This window comes from Oncorhynchus tshawytscha, linkage group LG28, assembly GCF_018296145.1.
Source record: "Oncorhynchus tshawytscha isolate Ot180627B linkage group LG28, Otsh_v2.0, whole genome shotgun sequence".
NCBI lineage: Eukaryota > Metazoa > Chordata > Actinopteri > Salmoniformes > Salmonidae > Oncorhynchus > Oncorhynchus tshawytscha.
In genome coordinates, this window is record NC_056456.1 from 15,538,682 (window position 1) to 15,555,576 (window position 16,895).

A 16,895-nucleotide genomic window follows, 5' to 3' on the forward strand; every position below is an offset into this window, starting at 1 on the left:
AAGGGCTGTATACAGGCACTCCGCGTTGTGTTAAGAACTGCCCTTAGCCGTGATATATTGGCCATTTACCACACCACCTCAGTCCTTATTACTTAAATAACTGTTACAGTATAATATTCAACAGATATTTCATAATAGATTGGGTAAAAATGTATGCACTTTGCAACATTTTTCAGATATTGATTTTTAATATCAGAAAAATCACAATGTCATACATACACTTGTCATTTTCACTAAAAGTTAAATGCAAGGGGTATTTTTTCGGAACCAAACAGGCTTTAAGGTCTGTTACAAGTTAAAAAGCAGCAGAACAAAAACATTGGCATTGTGTCAAATAAAAAATATAAAACAAATCCTTCACACCCGGTGACACTACGTCTGGCCTACAGCCACATTTTAATCTTCATAATAATTCAATGTACCTACAAATTACAACTGGTGTATTTTTGTCTATTTCTTAGTTGGAGCATGCCATCACACACACCTCAATTCTTTATTTCAGTGACCTGCCATTCGAAAGATAAATTGTTCTGACTTGGGTATCCACTTGGTGCTATGCTCCTCTTGGGAAGCCAACTTGACACATCTCTTGATCAGAAAGTGAATGGTCACACTAGCCTAGTGGTTAGAGCGTTGGACTAGTAACCGGAAGGTTGCAAGTTCGAACCCCCGAGCTGACAAGGTACAAATCTGTCGTTCTGCCCCTGAACAGGCAGTTAACCCACTGTTCCTAGGCCGTCATTGAAAATAAGAATTTGTTCTTAACTGACTTGCCTAGTTAATTAAAGGTCAATAGAAGAGAAATAACAGTGTTCTTAAAAACATCATTTCACTCTCAGTGGGGATATTCTAGAATGAGCTAACTAGAAGGAATGTCCAATTTTAGGAATATCCAACCTGGCTCTCAGTCTAAATTCTTGGAATGGTGGAGGGAATATTTTTTTATAAGAGAATAAGGTTTAAGACAATAGGGGTCAAAAGTAAACAATCCGTGAACAATTAATTGCTGTAGGTTTGTCCTTCTGGTGGTTGTGGGAGCTTCATATTCTCCTTGGACATCATTAGACGCCTTAACTCTTGAAGAACAACTTTAATGCTATAAGAATTTTGCCATTTAGATAGAATTGGTATGCTTCGTGTATCCACCTGATAGAGAGAGAGCGGAAAATCAGTGAACATCCTTTGAAGAGCACTACATTTACCAGAACATATATACACTAATAATTTAACAGATTTAGGTCTATCATTTGTACGAGCAAAAATTTGTATGTAATGTAACTTACCATCCCATTGGAATTATTTATCCCATTCATGCAAATTTTTGTTACAAATCTAACGACCGGTGGTGATTCAGGATATTTTGGACCACATTCCACTTTCAGACTGTATATCCTGTTCTCATAATTAGTCTGGAAAACAAAACAAACAAACAAACATTGCTTGGTCAGGGTAAAGGTGATCAGTTACAGTGAGGGAAAAAAGTATTTGATCCCCTGCTGATTTTGTACGTTTGCCCACTGGCAAAGAAATGATCAGTCTATAAATTTAATGGTAGGTTTATTTGAACAGTGAGAGACAGAACAACAACAAAAAAATCCAGAAAAACGCATGTCAAAAATGTTATAAATTGATTTGCATTTTAATGAGGGAAATAATTATATGACCCCCTCTCAATCAGAAAGATTTCTGGCTCCCAGGTGTCTTTTATACAGGTAACGAGCTGAGATTAGGAGCACACTCTTAAAGGGAGTGCTCCTAATCTCAGTTTGTTACCTGTATGAAAGACACCTGTCCACAGAAGCAATCAATCAGATTCCAAACTCTCCTCCATGGCCAAGACCAAAGAGCTCTCCAAGGATGTCAGGGACAAGACTGTAGACCTACACAAGGCTGGAATGGGCTACAAGACCATCGCCAAGCAGCTTGGTGAGAAGGTGACAACAGTTGGTGCGATTATTCGCAAATGGAAGAAACACAAAAGAACTGTCAATCTCCCCCGGCCTGGGGCTCCATGCAAGATCTCACCTCGTGGAGTTGCAATGATCATGAGAACGGTGAGGAATCAGCCCAGAACTGATCTGGGAGCTGGGACCATAGTCACCAAGAAAACACCAAGGTAACACACTACGCCGTGAAGGACTGAAATCCTGCAGCGCCCGCAAGGTCCCCGTGCTCAAGAAAGCACATATACATGCACATATACATTGCCAATGAACATCTGAATGATTCAGAGGACAACTGGGTGAAAGTGTTGTGGTCAGATGAGACCAAAATGGAGCTCTTTGGTATCAACTCAACTCGCCGTGTTTGGAGGAGGAGGAATGATGCCTATAACCCCAAGAACACCACCCCCACTGTCAAACATGGAGGTGGAAACATTATGCTGTGGGGGTGTTTTTCTACTAAGGGGACAGGACAACTTCACTGCATCAAAGGGACAATAGACAGGGCCATGCACAGTCAAATCTTGGGTGAGAACCTCCTTCCCTCAGCCAGGGCATTGACAATGGGTCGTGGATGGGTATTCCAGCATGACAATGACCCAAAACACACGGCCAAGGCAACAAAGGAATGGCTCAAGAAGAAGCACATTAAGGTCCTGGAGTGGCCTAGCCAGTCTCCAGACCTTAATCCCATAGAAAATCTGTGGAGGGAGCTGAAGGTTTGAGTCAGCCTCAACCTTAATGACTTGGAGAAGATCTGCAAAGAGGAGTGGGACAAAATCCCTCCTGAGATGTGTGCAAACCTGGTGGCCAACTACAAGAAACGTCTGACCTCTGATTGCCAACAAGGGTTTTGCCACTAAGCCATGTTTTGCAGAGGGGTCAAATACTTAATTCCCTCATTAAAATACAAATCAATTTATAACATTTTTGACATGTGTTTTTCTGGATTTTTGTTGTTATTCTGTCTCTCACTGTTCAAATAAACCTACCATTAAAACTATAGACTGATCATTTCTTTGTCAGTGGGCAAACGTACAAACTCAGCAGGGGATCAAATACACCCCCCTCACTGTATGTACATTACAATGCCTGTTTTGACTTACTGGTTATTTTTCAAGAATTTTCAACAACACAATTCAGACACAGTATGGTCTTACACACACATATTACTCTTCCACTTCCCTGGTGGAAACACGTTTCGAGGTGCTTATGTTACAGAGGTGATTCGGTAATCAAACCAGAGACAAGAGGAAGCAAGACATCCCACTCGCTATTTCTGGTTCATATACAGTCAATAAACTAAGCAGACCAGACCCAGCTGCTAATGCATTGGTGCCTATGGGAGTGCCACCCCCTTAAAAAGCAACTGCCCCTAAAAAACAACTTCTCATTTCGAAAATCAATATGAGTCCGAAACATTTATAAAAATTGACTAAAGTGTAAATAGGATACTTTTGGTCATGAAGTCAGTCTTGTCCGAAACATAGATTTGTGGTCGTGACTACATCACAAAATAAATAAATGTTGGGTTTGTTTCAATCCTGCCCACAACACACAAGTAATCATCAATTTGGAGTGCAGTTGCACGCAACCCAATCGTAATGCCCGTGGTAAATTTGAATAGACTTTGGATATCCCTATGGGGCTAGTTAGGGATCTTTGGTAAATTACAGAATGTACATGGGACAATGTTTCAATTCCAAAAGCTCCAATTTTCAATTATTTAAAAACCTGAAACCAACTATAAAATTGTAGAAATGTATATACATATATTCAAAGTATGAGAACCTAAATATGTTCTACATTCAAATATTGTCCCATTTACATTGTGTAATTTATTGACGGTCCTTAAATAGCTAAACTAGTCAAACCAACTGCCACGGTCAGACACCAGCCGGCTGACGCTAATTGGCGAAATAATTTGGATAACTCTTCTACCTGCAAAGATACACGAGACACCCACATCAAACCACACCACAAAACCAACTCATGTTTGAATTCAGTCTTGGCCCCTAGCATTTCTTAATTAACCAAATCTAAAATTAGGGCAAAACAGGAAGTACAGAGCCTCTTGAGTGGAGCAGCAGTCTAAAGCACTGCATCGCAGTGTTGCGGCGTCACTACAGCCTGGGGTTTGATCTCACTACCGGCCGTGATCAGCCTGCAGGCACCCAGGGTCGTCCGGGTTAGGGGAGGCTTTACTTGGCTCATCGTGCTCTAGCGACACCTTGTGGCAGGCCAGGTGCCTACAGGCTGATCTTCAGTTGAGCAGTGGTTCCTCTGACACATTGGTGCAGCTGGCTTCCGGGTTTAGTGAGCGGGTGAAGAACGGTTTGGCGGGTCATGTTTCGGAGGACGCATGACTCGACCTCCGCCTCTCCCGAGCCCTTTGGGGAGTTGCAGCGATGAGACAAGTTAGTAATCACAAAATTGGGGAGAAAAGGGGGTAAAAAGAAATTATGAAAAAGGAAGTGCAGTCACCCATTAAAGGTCAACTGCACGTCCTGATTTAGCCTCGTTTTTCATCAATGCTCATGAACAAATACCATGACAGAAGGCAAATGAGAGTTGTCCTGGGGGTGTGGTTTGATGTGGGCGTTTCTTGGTTGTGTCTTATCCAGTCAATCACAACAAACAAGGACAGTAGCTAGCCAGTTTGAGTTTAAACATTATTGAAAGAAAGCTGCATAAAACATGTCATCGGGTTTGCTTGATTATGAGAACTAGCTTGCTAACATCAGTTAGCAGGGCTCAAACCTGTCTTCAGGTGCAACATTAGCTATGCAAATCTTCCTCTCACATTACATGTAAGGGAGAGGCTATGTATTTAGGCTATGCCCCTATGATACTAGGCTATCAAATAATGACATAATGCTATTAGCTAACAAATGTAGCTACATTAACCAACAACACACCTGTCTGGGGTTTGACGGTTGACAGGCCAAGCCGAAGCTCGTTGGACTTAATCCATGTCCTTGGCATTCGGCCAAGATTGTTGAACAACTTTATGGAAGCCCGTTTTCCCTAGAGTAGGTATTTCCTGACCATGGGCAAGTACTAACCACTATCTGGGGAAGATGTTCCAGTGGGCGAGTTTGTTTTGCGTGACTTGGTGCCCCGGGTGGGCGGGGTTTGCTCATGGTCCTTCTAAGGAAAGGTCTCCGCCCACCCGGGGTACCGGACCATGCAAAGCATACTTGCCCGTTCTTTTCCCAAAGAACAAACACTACGTGTTAATAGGCAAAAGGGGGCATGAATTGTTGACATAATGTTAACAATTAACATAATGTTAATCCAAACCTAACATTAATTTCCTCGTAAATTATATTTACATTTTGTAGTCAATTTTAAAACTACAATAAATGTTTGACTCATATCAATGCCACATATACTGTTTTCAAAGGGATTGGTTGTTTTTTTAGGGGCAGTCATTCTTTAAGCAGACGGGATTTTTTTCTTCCAAAAAGGTAAACAGTCTTCATTTATCCACCATCTGATCAAACATTAAGTGCTGTGTAACCTTGCCTGAGACTTTTGTTACTTTAGCTCAGCTGACTTTTACACAGTAATGTGGCGCGTAGACAACTCTTACTTACTCCTGCTGCAGTCACACTTACTCGTGCCGGTCCGATGATCATGCCCGTCCACCGTGTTAGCATTATGTCTTCATCGTCTTCAAGGCCCCAGCTGACTGTCCCATCTCCAACACCTTTCTGACCCTCTTCAAGCTCTTCCAACAAGCGAAAATTACGTGGAACTTTAACTCCTGAAATAAAAACAATACAAGATTAAAAACTAGAAGACAGGTTATCCTGGGGCGGGTTTGTCCATGCGACCCCCATGCTAACAACTGCTCAGGCCGCAACACTGCACAACAAAACCATATAAAACTGCTGACTCAACAAGTTATCTGCAACTACTTATTGAGTATTTGCTAGTGGCTGAAAACAGGCAACCAACTATCACTGTCATCATCCCTTGTGCTGTAAGTCACTGGAATGAACACTTCCTTCTAATGGGTAAATGCGATGTCAGTGTAGGTTACCATTTTAACTGTACACTGATGGCAAAGTATCAAATTCTGACCTGCCTCGATCTTTCCAATTCATCATTAAGAGATCATCCTAACACTGTAGCCTATTGAACACTGGATAATTAGTGATGGAACAGGACTAACCTCATCCTACTACATGATTCCAGAGAGGGAATAATGAGGTACATGTCTATGTGCAATTTTAAGTGGGGTGTGTCAGTGTGGGTGTTGTGTTCTGTATCATTCTGCATGCCAGGGTGGAACCAGAGATATGGCACTCTGTGCTTGGCTTTGAAAGTAATGGAATGCAGCTGTCGTGATTCCTCAAAATCCACCACTGCACTATCAGACCTGGCAGGGGGCAACTTCCTTTATGCTGAAAACAGGCGCAAGCCAAACGGCCAACTGTGAAAGCAGTGTTTCCCCTATATTCAATCGTTGCTGCCACTCCCAAAAAATCTGATTCAAATTCTGACGATTTTAAAGCTGCAATATGTAGCTTTTTGGGCGACCTGACCAAAATCTGTCACTCATTGAAAGCAAGTCTAAGAAGCGGTAGATCTGTTCTTTGTGCACTATTTCTATGCTTCCCGTTCATAAGTTTCGCTTTTGTCTTTTACTTTTGGTTTTGTAACTAGCTTCAAACAGCAAAAAATACATTATTTCTGGTTACTGATAACATATTTCAGTGGTTTACATGGTACAATGATTCTCTACACTATACACTGCTTGTTTTGTCACAAACTGTTATTGAAATTAGACAAACTATTAGAATTTTAGCAACCAAGAAATGGTGGAGCACTTTCTGCATATTGCACCTTTAAACTTTTAAAGCCCCCACTCACCGGCAAGTTTATTAGGTACACTACCCCGATCACTCCTGGACAGTCAGTCACGTGGCCGTGGCTTGCTATGTAAAGCAGTTAGACAGGCATTCAGTTACTGATCGATTTGAACTTTATAATGGGCAAAATGAGTAACCTAAACGACTTTGAGTATGGTATGATCGTTCGGTACCAGGAGCACCAGATCTAGTATCTCAGAAACACCCCCCTGGGCTTCACGCACGACAGTGTCTACGGTTTACAGAGAATGGTGGTCGAAGGAGAATGGCAGGAATCCTGCAAGCGAACAGGCGGGCTACAAACAGACAAATAACGGCGCAGTACAACAGTGGTGTGCATAATGGCATCTCGGAACTCACAACGTCAATCCTTGTCATGGATAGGCTATTGCAGCAGACAACCACACATGGTTTCACTCCTATCAGCTAAAAACAAGAAGTGTCTCCAGTGGGCACACAGTCACCAACACTGGACAATTGAAGAGTGGAAAAACATGGCCTGACGAATCCCGGTTCCTGTTACGTCAGGCTGATGGCAGGGTCAAGATTTGGTGTAAGCAGCATGAGTCTACAGCCGCATCCTGCCTGGTGTCAACAGTATAGGCTGGTGGTGGTGGTGTAATGGTGTGTGGAATGTTTTCCTGGCACACATTAGGTCCCTTCATTCAAATTGGAAAGGGGGATACCTAGTCAGTTGTACAACTGAAACGTGTCTTCCGCATGTAACCCAACCCCTCTGAATCAGAGAGGTGCGGGGGGCTGCATTAATCGACATCCACGTCATCGCTGCCTAACTGCCTTGCTCAGGGGCAGAATGACAGATTTTTACATTGTCATCTCGGGTTGAGTAACGTTTCCATGCGCTGAAGAATTCAGGCTGTTCTGGAGGTAAAGGGGGGGGTCCAATCTTATAATTGCACCATCAAATTACACCTGTGAACGGCTGATCTCACCAGCCCGTAAAAACGGAAATCTACTCCTATGAAAGAGTCTCGGCACCTCGTAAAAAATTTGAGTTTCTGAAATTAAATGCATGCAAAATGCTCATAAGATGTCTGAGTAAATTTTCTAAGTATATGTAAGGCCATGTTCTGTTATAATCTCCACCCAGCACAGACAGAAGAGGACTGGCCACCCCTCATAGCCTGGTTCCTCTAGGTTTCTTCCTAGGGAGTTTTTCCTAGTCACCGTGCTCCTACACCTGCATTGCTTGCTGTTTGGGGTTTTAGGCTGGGTTTCTGTACAGCACTTTGAGATATCAGCTGATGTAAGAAGGGCTATATAAATACATTTGATTTGATCCATCCTCAGCCATTAAACCTCTTAAATGTAACTAAATGTAATTACATAATCCCCAAAATGTATTATTTATCATGAAAGTGCCATAAACAATTACTAGTAATGCTGCATAATCCAAGAACGGTTCGAATCTAACCTTTCTGATAAAAATAGTTATAAATTGCTGGGGTGTGGTCACTTTTAATGACACAAACTCATGTACACATTACAAATATGTTAAAATATGAAATTGTATGATGTATTTCTTCAACAAAACTGTATAAAGGTTGAAATGACTTATATTTGTTCTAAATATAGTATAATCAATTTATAAAATGACTAAGATTTCAACTGCCTTACAACTGTAAAATACATATGTGTATTTAGTGTTAGAGAAAATGTGCATCTTTTCATTGCTGTGAACATCTCACCGAGCTCTAGCTTGGCTTCCTGAACTCGTTAGGAACTCACCTTTCATCTCATATTAATATTCTCTGTCAATTTTATAATAAAAAAATACTGAACCTTTATTTAACTAGGCAAGTCAGTTAAGAACAAATTCTTATTTACAATGACGGCCTACCCCGGACGATACTGGGCCAATTGTGCACCGCCCTATGGGACTCCCAATCACGGCCGGATGTGATACAGCCTGGATGTAACAATGAGTACGGTATGACTACGACAAACAGAAAATGGTGTTTGTTTAAAATCTATTAATTACTTTAGATTACTGGCTATAAATCAATCTATGAATGTGCTACAGCAACGAAACCATCTCCTGCTACGTTACGATGTGTTGTTGTTTGTGACGTAGGTTTCAGACAGGAGTTGATGGACAGTCGGAAGAGGGAATCAAATGTTAAACACTATTATTGCACACAGAGTCCTCGCAACGTATTATGTGACTCGTTAAGCACATTTTCACTTCTGAACTTATAGTTTGGGTTGTCATAACAAAAGGATACTTTTTAATGAATTTAAACATTTCCAAAAACATTCCACTTTGACATTATGGGATATTGTGTGTAGGCCAGTGACAAAACTAAATGAATACATTTTTAATTCAGGATGTAACACAACAAAATGTAGAAAAAGTCAAGAAGTGTGAATACTTTCTGAAGGCACTGATTGATACACCAGATAATGTGATTTGAACCAAACAGATTTGGTATCCATTACTGGGAGTTTCAGGTTAGGTACAGTTTGGTGTAGCACAGAGAATTTTCAACCAACCTTAACGATACTATCTTTGTACTCCTTTCGGCAAAGCATACTGTATCTTCTGTTCTGCGTCCAGTTGCTGGTGGTGCGTTTGAAATTCAGAAAATGCTCAGTTTTTAAAATAAATACTTTTTTTTGGTCCATGAAGTAATCAAATAATGAGTACGGTTACATGCACACAATAATGTGACTATTGTGGACAGTTAGTCGGAAGTTTACATACACTTAGGTTGGAGTCATTAAAACTCGTTTTTCAACCACTGCACACATTTCTTGTTAACAAACTATAGTTTTGGCAAGTCAGTTAGGACATCTACTTTGTGCATGACACAAGTAATCTTTCCAACAATTGTTTACAGACAGATTATTTCACTTATAATTCACTGTATCACAATTCCAGTGGGTCAGAAGTTTACATACACTAAGTTGACTGTGCCTTTAAACAGCTTGGAAAATTCCATGGCTTTAGAAGCTTCTGATAGGCTAATTGACATCATTTGAGTCAATTGGAGGTGTACCTGTGGATGTATTTCAAGGCCTACCTTCAAACTCAGTGCCTCTTTGCTTGACAACATGGAAAATCAAAAGAAATCAGCCAAGACATCAGATTTTTTACATTTTTAGACCTCCACAAGTCTGGTTCGTCCTTGGGAGCAATTTCCAAATGCCTGGAGGTACCACGTTCATCTGTACAAAAAATGGTACGCAAGTATAAACACCATGGGACCACGCAGCCGTCATACCGCTCAGGAAGGAGATGCGTTCTGTCTCCTAGAGATGAACGTACTTTGGTGCGAAAAGTGCAAATCAATCCCAGAACAACAGCAAAGGACCTTGTGAAGATGCTGGAGGAAACAGGTACAAAAGTATCTATATCCAGAGTAAAACGAGTTCTATTTCCTAGATCGTACTTTTTTGGAGAAATGTCCTCTGATGAAACAAAAATATAACTGTTTGGAGGAAAAAGGGGGATGCTTGCAAGCCGAAGAACACCATCCCAACCGTGAAACACGGAGGTGGCAGTCTCATGCTGTGAGGGTGCTTTGCTGCAGGAGGGACTGGTGCACTTCACATCACAAAATAGATGGCTTCATGAGGTAGGAAAATTATGTGGATATATTGAAGCACCATCAAGACATCAGTCAGGAAGTTAAAGCTGGTCGAAAATGGGTCTTCCAAATGGACAAGGACCCCAAGCATACTTCCAAAGTTGTGGCAAAATAGCTTAAGGACAACAAATTCAAGGTATTAGAGTGGCCATCACAAAGCCCAGACCTCAATCCCATAGGAAATGTGTAGGCAGAACTGAAAAAAGCATGTGCGAGCAAGGCGGCCTAGATGCCTGACTCAGTTACACCAGCTCTGTCAGGAGGAATGGGCCAAAATTCACCGAACTTATTGTGGGAAGCTTGTGGAAGGCTACCCAAAACCTTTGACCCAAGTTTAACAATTTAAAGGCAATGCTACCAAATATTGAGTATGTAAACTTCTGACGCACTGGGAATGTGATCACAGAAATTAAAGCTGAAATAAATCACTCTACTATTATTCTGACATTTCACATTCTAAAAATAAAGTGGTGATCCTAACTGACCTAAGACAGGGAATGTTTACTAGGATTACATTTCAGGAATTGTGAAAAACTGAGTTTAAATGTACTTGGCTAAGGTGTATGTAAACTTCCGACTTCAACTGTGGATTAATATAATAGTTTGATTAAAATGTTTACTTGCTTTGCAAGAAGACCAATTTCCCTATGGACACATCTGAAATCAGGCTACCTGATGGCACTGGTAAATGCAGAAAATGGCCAATCAAAATAAACTTTCAACCACCAGGACAGTTATTTTTGGGAAACATATTTGATTGTGAGTTTGGAAGTAAAGTTTGTATGTGAAAACTACTTCTAAGACTCATACATTCAGTAGTTCTGAATTCTTCACTTGCGCTGAAGAGGGAGGCTCGCTTGGCTGGTGCTAGCACAGGCACGGATCAAATACGTCGGAACGCAGATTAAGGTGTTTACATGTCTTAATTCAAAAGATTTTCTCAGAAAATTAGGTGTTTAAATTGGCGTATGCTTACTTTAATTTGGACCTCATGCCAATTAAGGTAAGAGAAATGCGTTTACATGACTATTGCATAATCTGCCCCCTGCCCTAACCTGAGAAAAAAATCCAACCAGGAAGTGGGAAATCTGAGGTTTGTAGTTTTTCAACTCAGCCCCCATTGAAGATACAGGGTGATATTAGTTATGTTTCACTTCCCAAGGCTTCCACTAGATGTCAACAGTATTTATAGAACCTGTTTTGAGGATTCTACTCCAAAGGAGTGGCTCATAAGGGCTCTTTGAGTGAGTGGTCTGGCAGAGTGCCACAGCCTGTCTGGCGCGCTCACGTGAAAGGTAGCTACGTTCCACTTCATTTGTACAGACAAAGGAATTGTCCGGGGTGGAACATTAATGAAGTTTTATGTTAAAAAAATCCTAAAGATTGATTCCATACTTAGGTTGGCATGTTTCTACAGGCTGTAACGGACATTTTTTCGTCCGATGTTCGGCGTGACCTGAACGCGCTTTTGGATTTGTTACCAAACGCCCTAACAAAATAAGATATTTGGACATAACTGATGGACATTATCGAACAAATCAAACATTTATGGTGGAACTGGGATTCCTGGGAGTGCATTCTGATGAAGATCATCAAAGGTAAGTGAATATTTAAAATGCTCTTTCTGAGTAATGTTGACTACCCAATATGGCAGGTATCTTTTGGCTGCTTTGTTGTCCAAAGGCTGTACTCAGATTATTGCATGGTTTGCTTTCTCCATAAAGTTTTTAAAAAAATCTGACACAGCGGTTGCATTAAGGAGAAGTTTATCTAAAGTTCCATGTATAATAGTCGTAATCTTTATCAATGTTTATTAATGAGTATTTCTGTAAATTGATGTGGCTCTCTGCACAATGTTTTTGAACTACTGAACGTAACGTGCCAATGTAAACTTTGATTGTTTGATATAAATATGAACTTTATCAAACAAAACATACATGTATTGTGTAACATGAAGTCCTATGAATGTCATCTGATGAAGATCATCAAGGGTTAGTGATTCATTTGATCTCTTTCTGCTTTTTGTGACTACTCTCTTAGGCTGGAAAAAATGGCTGTGTTTTTCTGTGGCTTGGTGGTGACCTAACATAATAGGTTGTGGTGCTTTCGCTGTAAATCCTTTTTGAAATCAGACACTGTGGCTGCATTAACGAGAATTGTATCTTTAAAATGGTGTAAAATAATTGTATGCTTGAGGAATTTAAATTATGAGATTTTTTGTTGTTTTGAATTTGGCACCCTGCACTTTCACTTGCTGTTGCGGGGGGTTAAGACAGGTTAAGTACCCTGAAACTGAACAAATCCCTCTGCAACACATTCGCAACGCTGACCCTCAACACGGGGCCCCCCCTCATAGGTGAGTGCTTAGTCTCCTCCTTTACTCCTTGTTAATGCACGACTCCAACAACATAATTTAGTGTGCAGGCGACACGACGGTGGTAGGCCAGATCGCCGATGAGACAGCATTGAGGGGGGGGGGGTTCACAGACCTGGCAGTGTGGTGCCAGGACAACAACCTCACCCTCAACGTGAGCAATACATAAGGAGCTGATCGTGGACTACAGGAAAAGGAGGGCAGAGCATGCCCCCATTCACACAGATGGGGCTTTAGTGGAGCGGGTCAAGAGCTTCAAGTTCATTGGTGTCCAGATCACTAAGGACTTATCATGGTCAAAACACACCAACACAGTCGTGAAGAGGACACAACACCCATTCCCCCTGAAAAGTCTGAAAAGATTTGGCATGGGACCGCAGATCCTGAAAATGTTATACAACTGCACTATCGAGAGCATCCTGGTTGCATCCCCACTTGGTATGGCAACTGCTTGACATCCGACCGCAAGGCGCTACAGGGTAGTGCGTACGGCCCAGTACATTACTGGGGCTGTGCGTCCTGCCATCCAGGACCTCTTTACCAGGCGTGTGAGAGGAAGGCCTTAAAAGTTGTCAAAGACTCCTTCCACATAGACTGTTCTCTCTGCTACCATACGTCAAGCGGTATTGGAGCAGCAAGTCTGGGACCAAAAGGTTTCTTAACAGCTTTTACCCCCAAGCCATAAGACTGCAGAACAGTTAACAAAATGGCTACGCTGACTATTTCCATTGCCCCCTTATTGTATTCTTATTTTTTGCACTGACTCTCTTGCACAGGCTCGATGTACTTTCACTGGACTCTAACCGCACATATTACACTGACACTCCAACACACACGCACACTGACGCCCCACACACACAAACTCAGCAAAAAAAGAAACGTCCCTTTTTCAGGACCCTGTCTTTCAAAGATAATTCGTAAAAATCCAAATAACTTCACAGATCTTCATTGTAAAGAGTTTAAACACTGTTTCACATGCTTGTTCAATGAACAAGCACCTGTGGAACGGTCGTTAAGACACTAACAGCTTACAGACGGTAGGCAATTAAGGTCACAGTTATGAAAACTAAAGGACACTAAAGAGGCCTTTCTACTGACTCTGAAAAACACCAAAAGAAAGATGCCCAGGGTCCCTGCTCATCTGCGTGAACGTGCCTTAGGCATGCTGCAAGGAGGCATGAGGACTGCCGATGTGGCCAGGGCAATAAATTGCAATGTCCGTACTGTGAGAAGCCGAAGAGCGCTACAGGGAGACAGGACGGACAGCTGATCATTCTTGCAGTGGCAGACCGTGTAACAACACCTGCACAGGATCGGTACATCCGAACATCACACTTGCGGTACAGGTACAGGATGACGACAACAACAACTTCCTGAGTTACACCACGAACGCAAAATCCCTCCATCAGTGCTCAGACTGTCCGCAATAGGCTGATAGAGGCTGGACTGAGGGCTTGTAGGCCTGATGTAAGGCAGGTCCTCACCAGACATCACCGGCAACAACGTCGCCTATGGGCACAAACCCACTGTCGCTGGACCAGACAGGACTGGCAAAAAGTGCTCTTCACTGACGAGTCGCGGTTTTGTCTCACCAGGGGTGATGGTCGGATTCGCGTTTATCGTCAAAGGAATGAGCGATACACCGAAGCCTGTACTCTGGAGCGGGATCGATTTGGAGGTGGAGGGTCCATCATGGTCTGGGGTGGTGTGTCACAGCATCATCGGACGGAGCTTGTTGTCATTGCAGGCAATATCAACCCTGTGAGTTACAGGGAAGACATCCTCCTCCTTCCTGCAGGCTCATCCTGACATGACCCTCCATCATGACAATGCCACCAGCCATACTGCTCATTCTGTGTGTGATTTCCTGCAAGACAGGAATGTCAGTGCTCTGCCATGGCCAGCGAAGAGCCCAGATCTCAATCCCATTGAGCACGTCTGGGACCTGTTGGATCGGAGGGTGAAGGCTAGGGCCATTCCCCCCAGAAATGTCCGGGAACTTGCAGGTGCCTTGGTGGAAGACTGGGGTAACATCTCACAGCAAGAACTGGCAAATCTGGTGCAGTCCATGAAGAGATGCACTGCAGTACTTAATGCAGCTGGTAGCCACACCAGATACTGACTGTTACTTTTGTTCAGGGACACATTATTCCATTTGTTAGTCACATGTCTGTGGAACTTGTTCAGTTTATGTCTCAGTTGCTGCATCTAATGTTCATACAAATATTTACAAATGTTAAGTTTCCTGAAAATAAAGTTGACAGTGAGAGGATGTGTCATGTCATATATATATATATAACCACAATTAGCTTGATTAACCCGTACCCATTGACTCAGTACCGATACCCCCCTTGCATAATTGCCTCATTATTTTGTGTTAGTATTTTTCCATTTAGCACATTTTTCGTGCTTTTTAAAATAAACTGCATTGTTGGTTAAGGGATTGTACATTAAAAAAGTCACGGTAATGTGTTTATGTGAATTTGTATCAATTAGAACCACCTCTCTCAATCAATGAGAGAAGATTTGAAATTTACCAAATGGAGTACACACTGTTGGATTACTTCCTGAATAAAAATAAATATAACGGAACATTTTCTAAATACAAACGCACCACATGCAACTGGACACGGCAATTTGAGAAGATATATGTTTGGCAGCTCGAGAACGAAGATAATGTTGCCACTTTAAGGTTAGTCTAGAATTGTCGGTGCTACACCAAACCGTTCTCATATATATATACATATATATATATGCGATTTGATAGCAACAACATTGAGTCACCATCAGTCAATAACGTTACTTGTAAAAATGTCCATTCTGAAACCTGTACCAACAATATGTTTATAGCCGCGGGAAGTAGGCCGCTGAAGAATCAGAATAATAAAAGCATAAATCTAAACAAAAGTAATGCAGTGGGCATTTAGTCCTGTAATAACGGACCAATATACCACGGCTAAGCTTATTTGTCCTGTACAACCGCTGTCTTTCTGAGGGGAGCTGAAATTCATACTAAATTAGGTTTTATTGAATACAACCACTGACTTTTTCCTCAACTTACATACTCAAGGCCGCTATGTCTACAGTTGAACAGAAATGATGACAATGTCAATGGTTATATTCGATAAATGTTATTAAAAGGTATGCATTTGAGCACACTGCAGGACCACGGTTGTACAGGACAAACATAGGTACAGGTAAGCGTTTTCAGAAGGTATATTCTTACAAGTATCGACTGAATTGAATGTCCCTCAGCCATCCAGTACAGTTCGGTAACCTCCCAGTAATAATTGATACCAAAAATATTTTGTTCAATCACATCTGTATCATTCTGTAGCTAATGATGCACACACGTGTGGCGAAACGTTAGCTAGCAAATTATGAAAACCATTCTGAAATAGGGCAAATTCTGTTTGCTTTTAACTAGCAAGCTAATTGTAACATCCATGATCCAAGTTAGCTATATAACCGTTAACTGACGTTACTGTAGCAAAGAGATGCTAAGTTACTTGGTGGTAGGCTAGGTTGACCTATCAAATCATTATGCTAGTTCGACCAACTTCATATAATGAAAATACACATCTTATTAGATAAATCTGGTGGCTGTTAGCAAAACAGTTTGTTACTAACAAATTAGCTAACCTTCACCATTAATTGCCGATAGCTAGCTTGCTGCAAGCATTTCAGACCCCCTGCATCTTTCAGATTGTGTTCAAGTAAATACATACTATGACTCACACGGACAAATAATCATTTAGAATCTTTACATATTGCCCAGTGTGTAGCAGACGAACCTGAGGAGGCCGCCATCTTCTTCAGCCAAATCCAGAAGCAGTGACATCACGATTATCTGACCGCAGTCTATGAAATAGGGTGTGTTGGGCCTCAGGCATGTATGCAGAAACGGCTCAGGCCCCGCTGGGTCTTTCCATGTATTCGAATATACTACTAAGTAGGGGGTTAAGTTGGGGGGTTGGACAAGATTCAATTAAAGCCAAAAGGCATACCAAGAATGTGGCTGACAAGGTGGTCTTGCATTGGGACAATCAGGAGAGGCACATTACACCAACTGCATACGAACATACAA

The 16,895-nt window shown here is 41.7% G+C and overlaps 1 protein-coding gene across 3 annotated transcripts; it reads right to left on the reverse strand.

The window, feature by feature from the left end:
* Window positions 1–960: 960 nt before the first annotated feature.
* Window positions 961–16,755, reverse strand: ube2v2 (ubiquitin-conjugating enzyme E2 variant 2). Of its 3 annotated transcripts, none has more exons than XM_024391384.2 (4): window positions 16,603–16,755; window positions 5,564–5,712; window positions 1,284–1,409; window positions 961–1,146 (listed from the first exon to the last, which is right to left on the reverse strand). In XM_024391384.2, exons 1-4 carry the CDS (start codon window positions 16,616–16,618, stop codon window positions 1,000–1,002), a joined length of 438 nt encoding a protein of 145 aa, XP_024247152.1. In that variant the 5' UTR covers window positions 16,619–16,755; the 3' UTR covers window positions 961–999. The 3 variants fall into 3 exon arrangements, with proteins under 3 accessions (XP_024247152.1, XP_024247151.1, XP_024247153.1); XM_024391383.2 differs by having other exon boundaries at window positions 5,543–5,712; XM_024391385.2 differs by lacking the exon at window positions 16,603–16,755 and adding an exon at window positions 16,547–16,571 and having other exon boundaries at window positions 5,543–5,712.
* Between the last annotated feature and the right edge of the window lie 140 nt (window positions 16,756–16,895).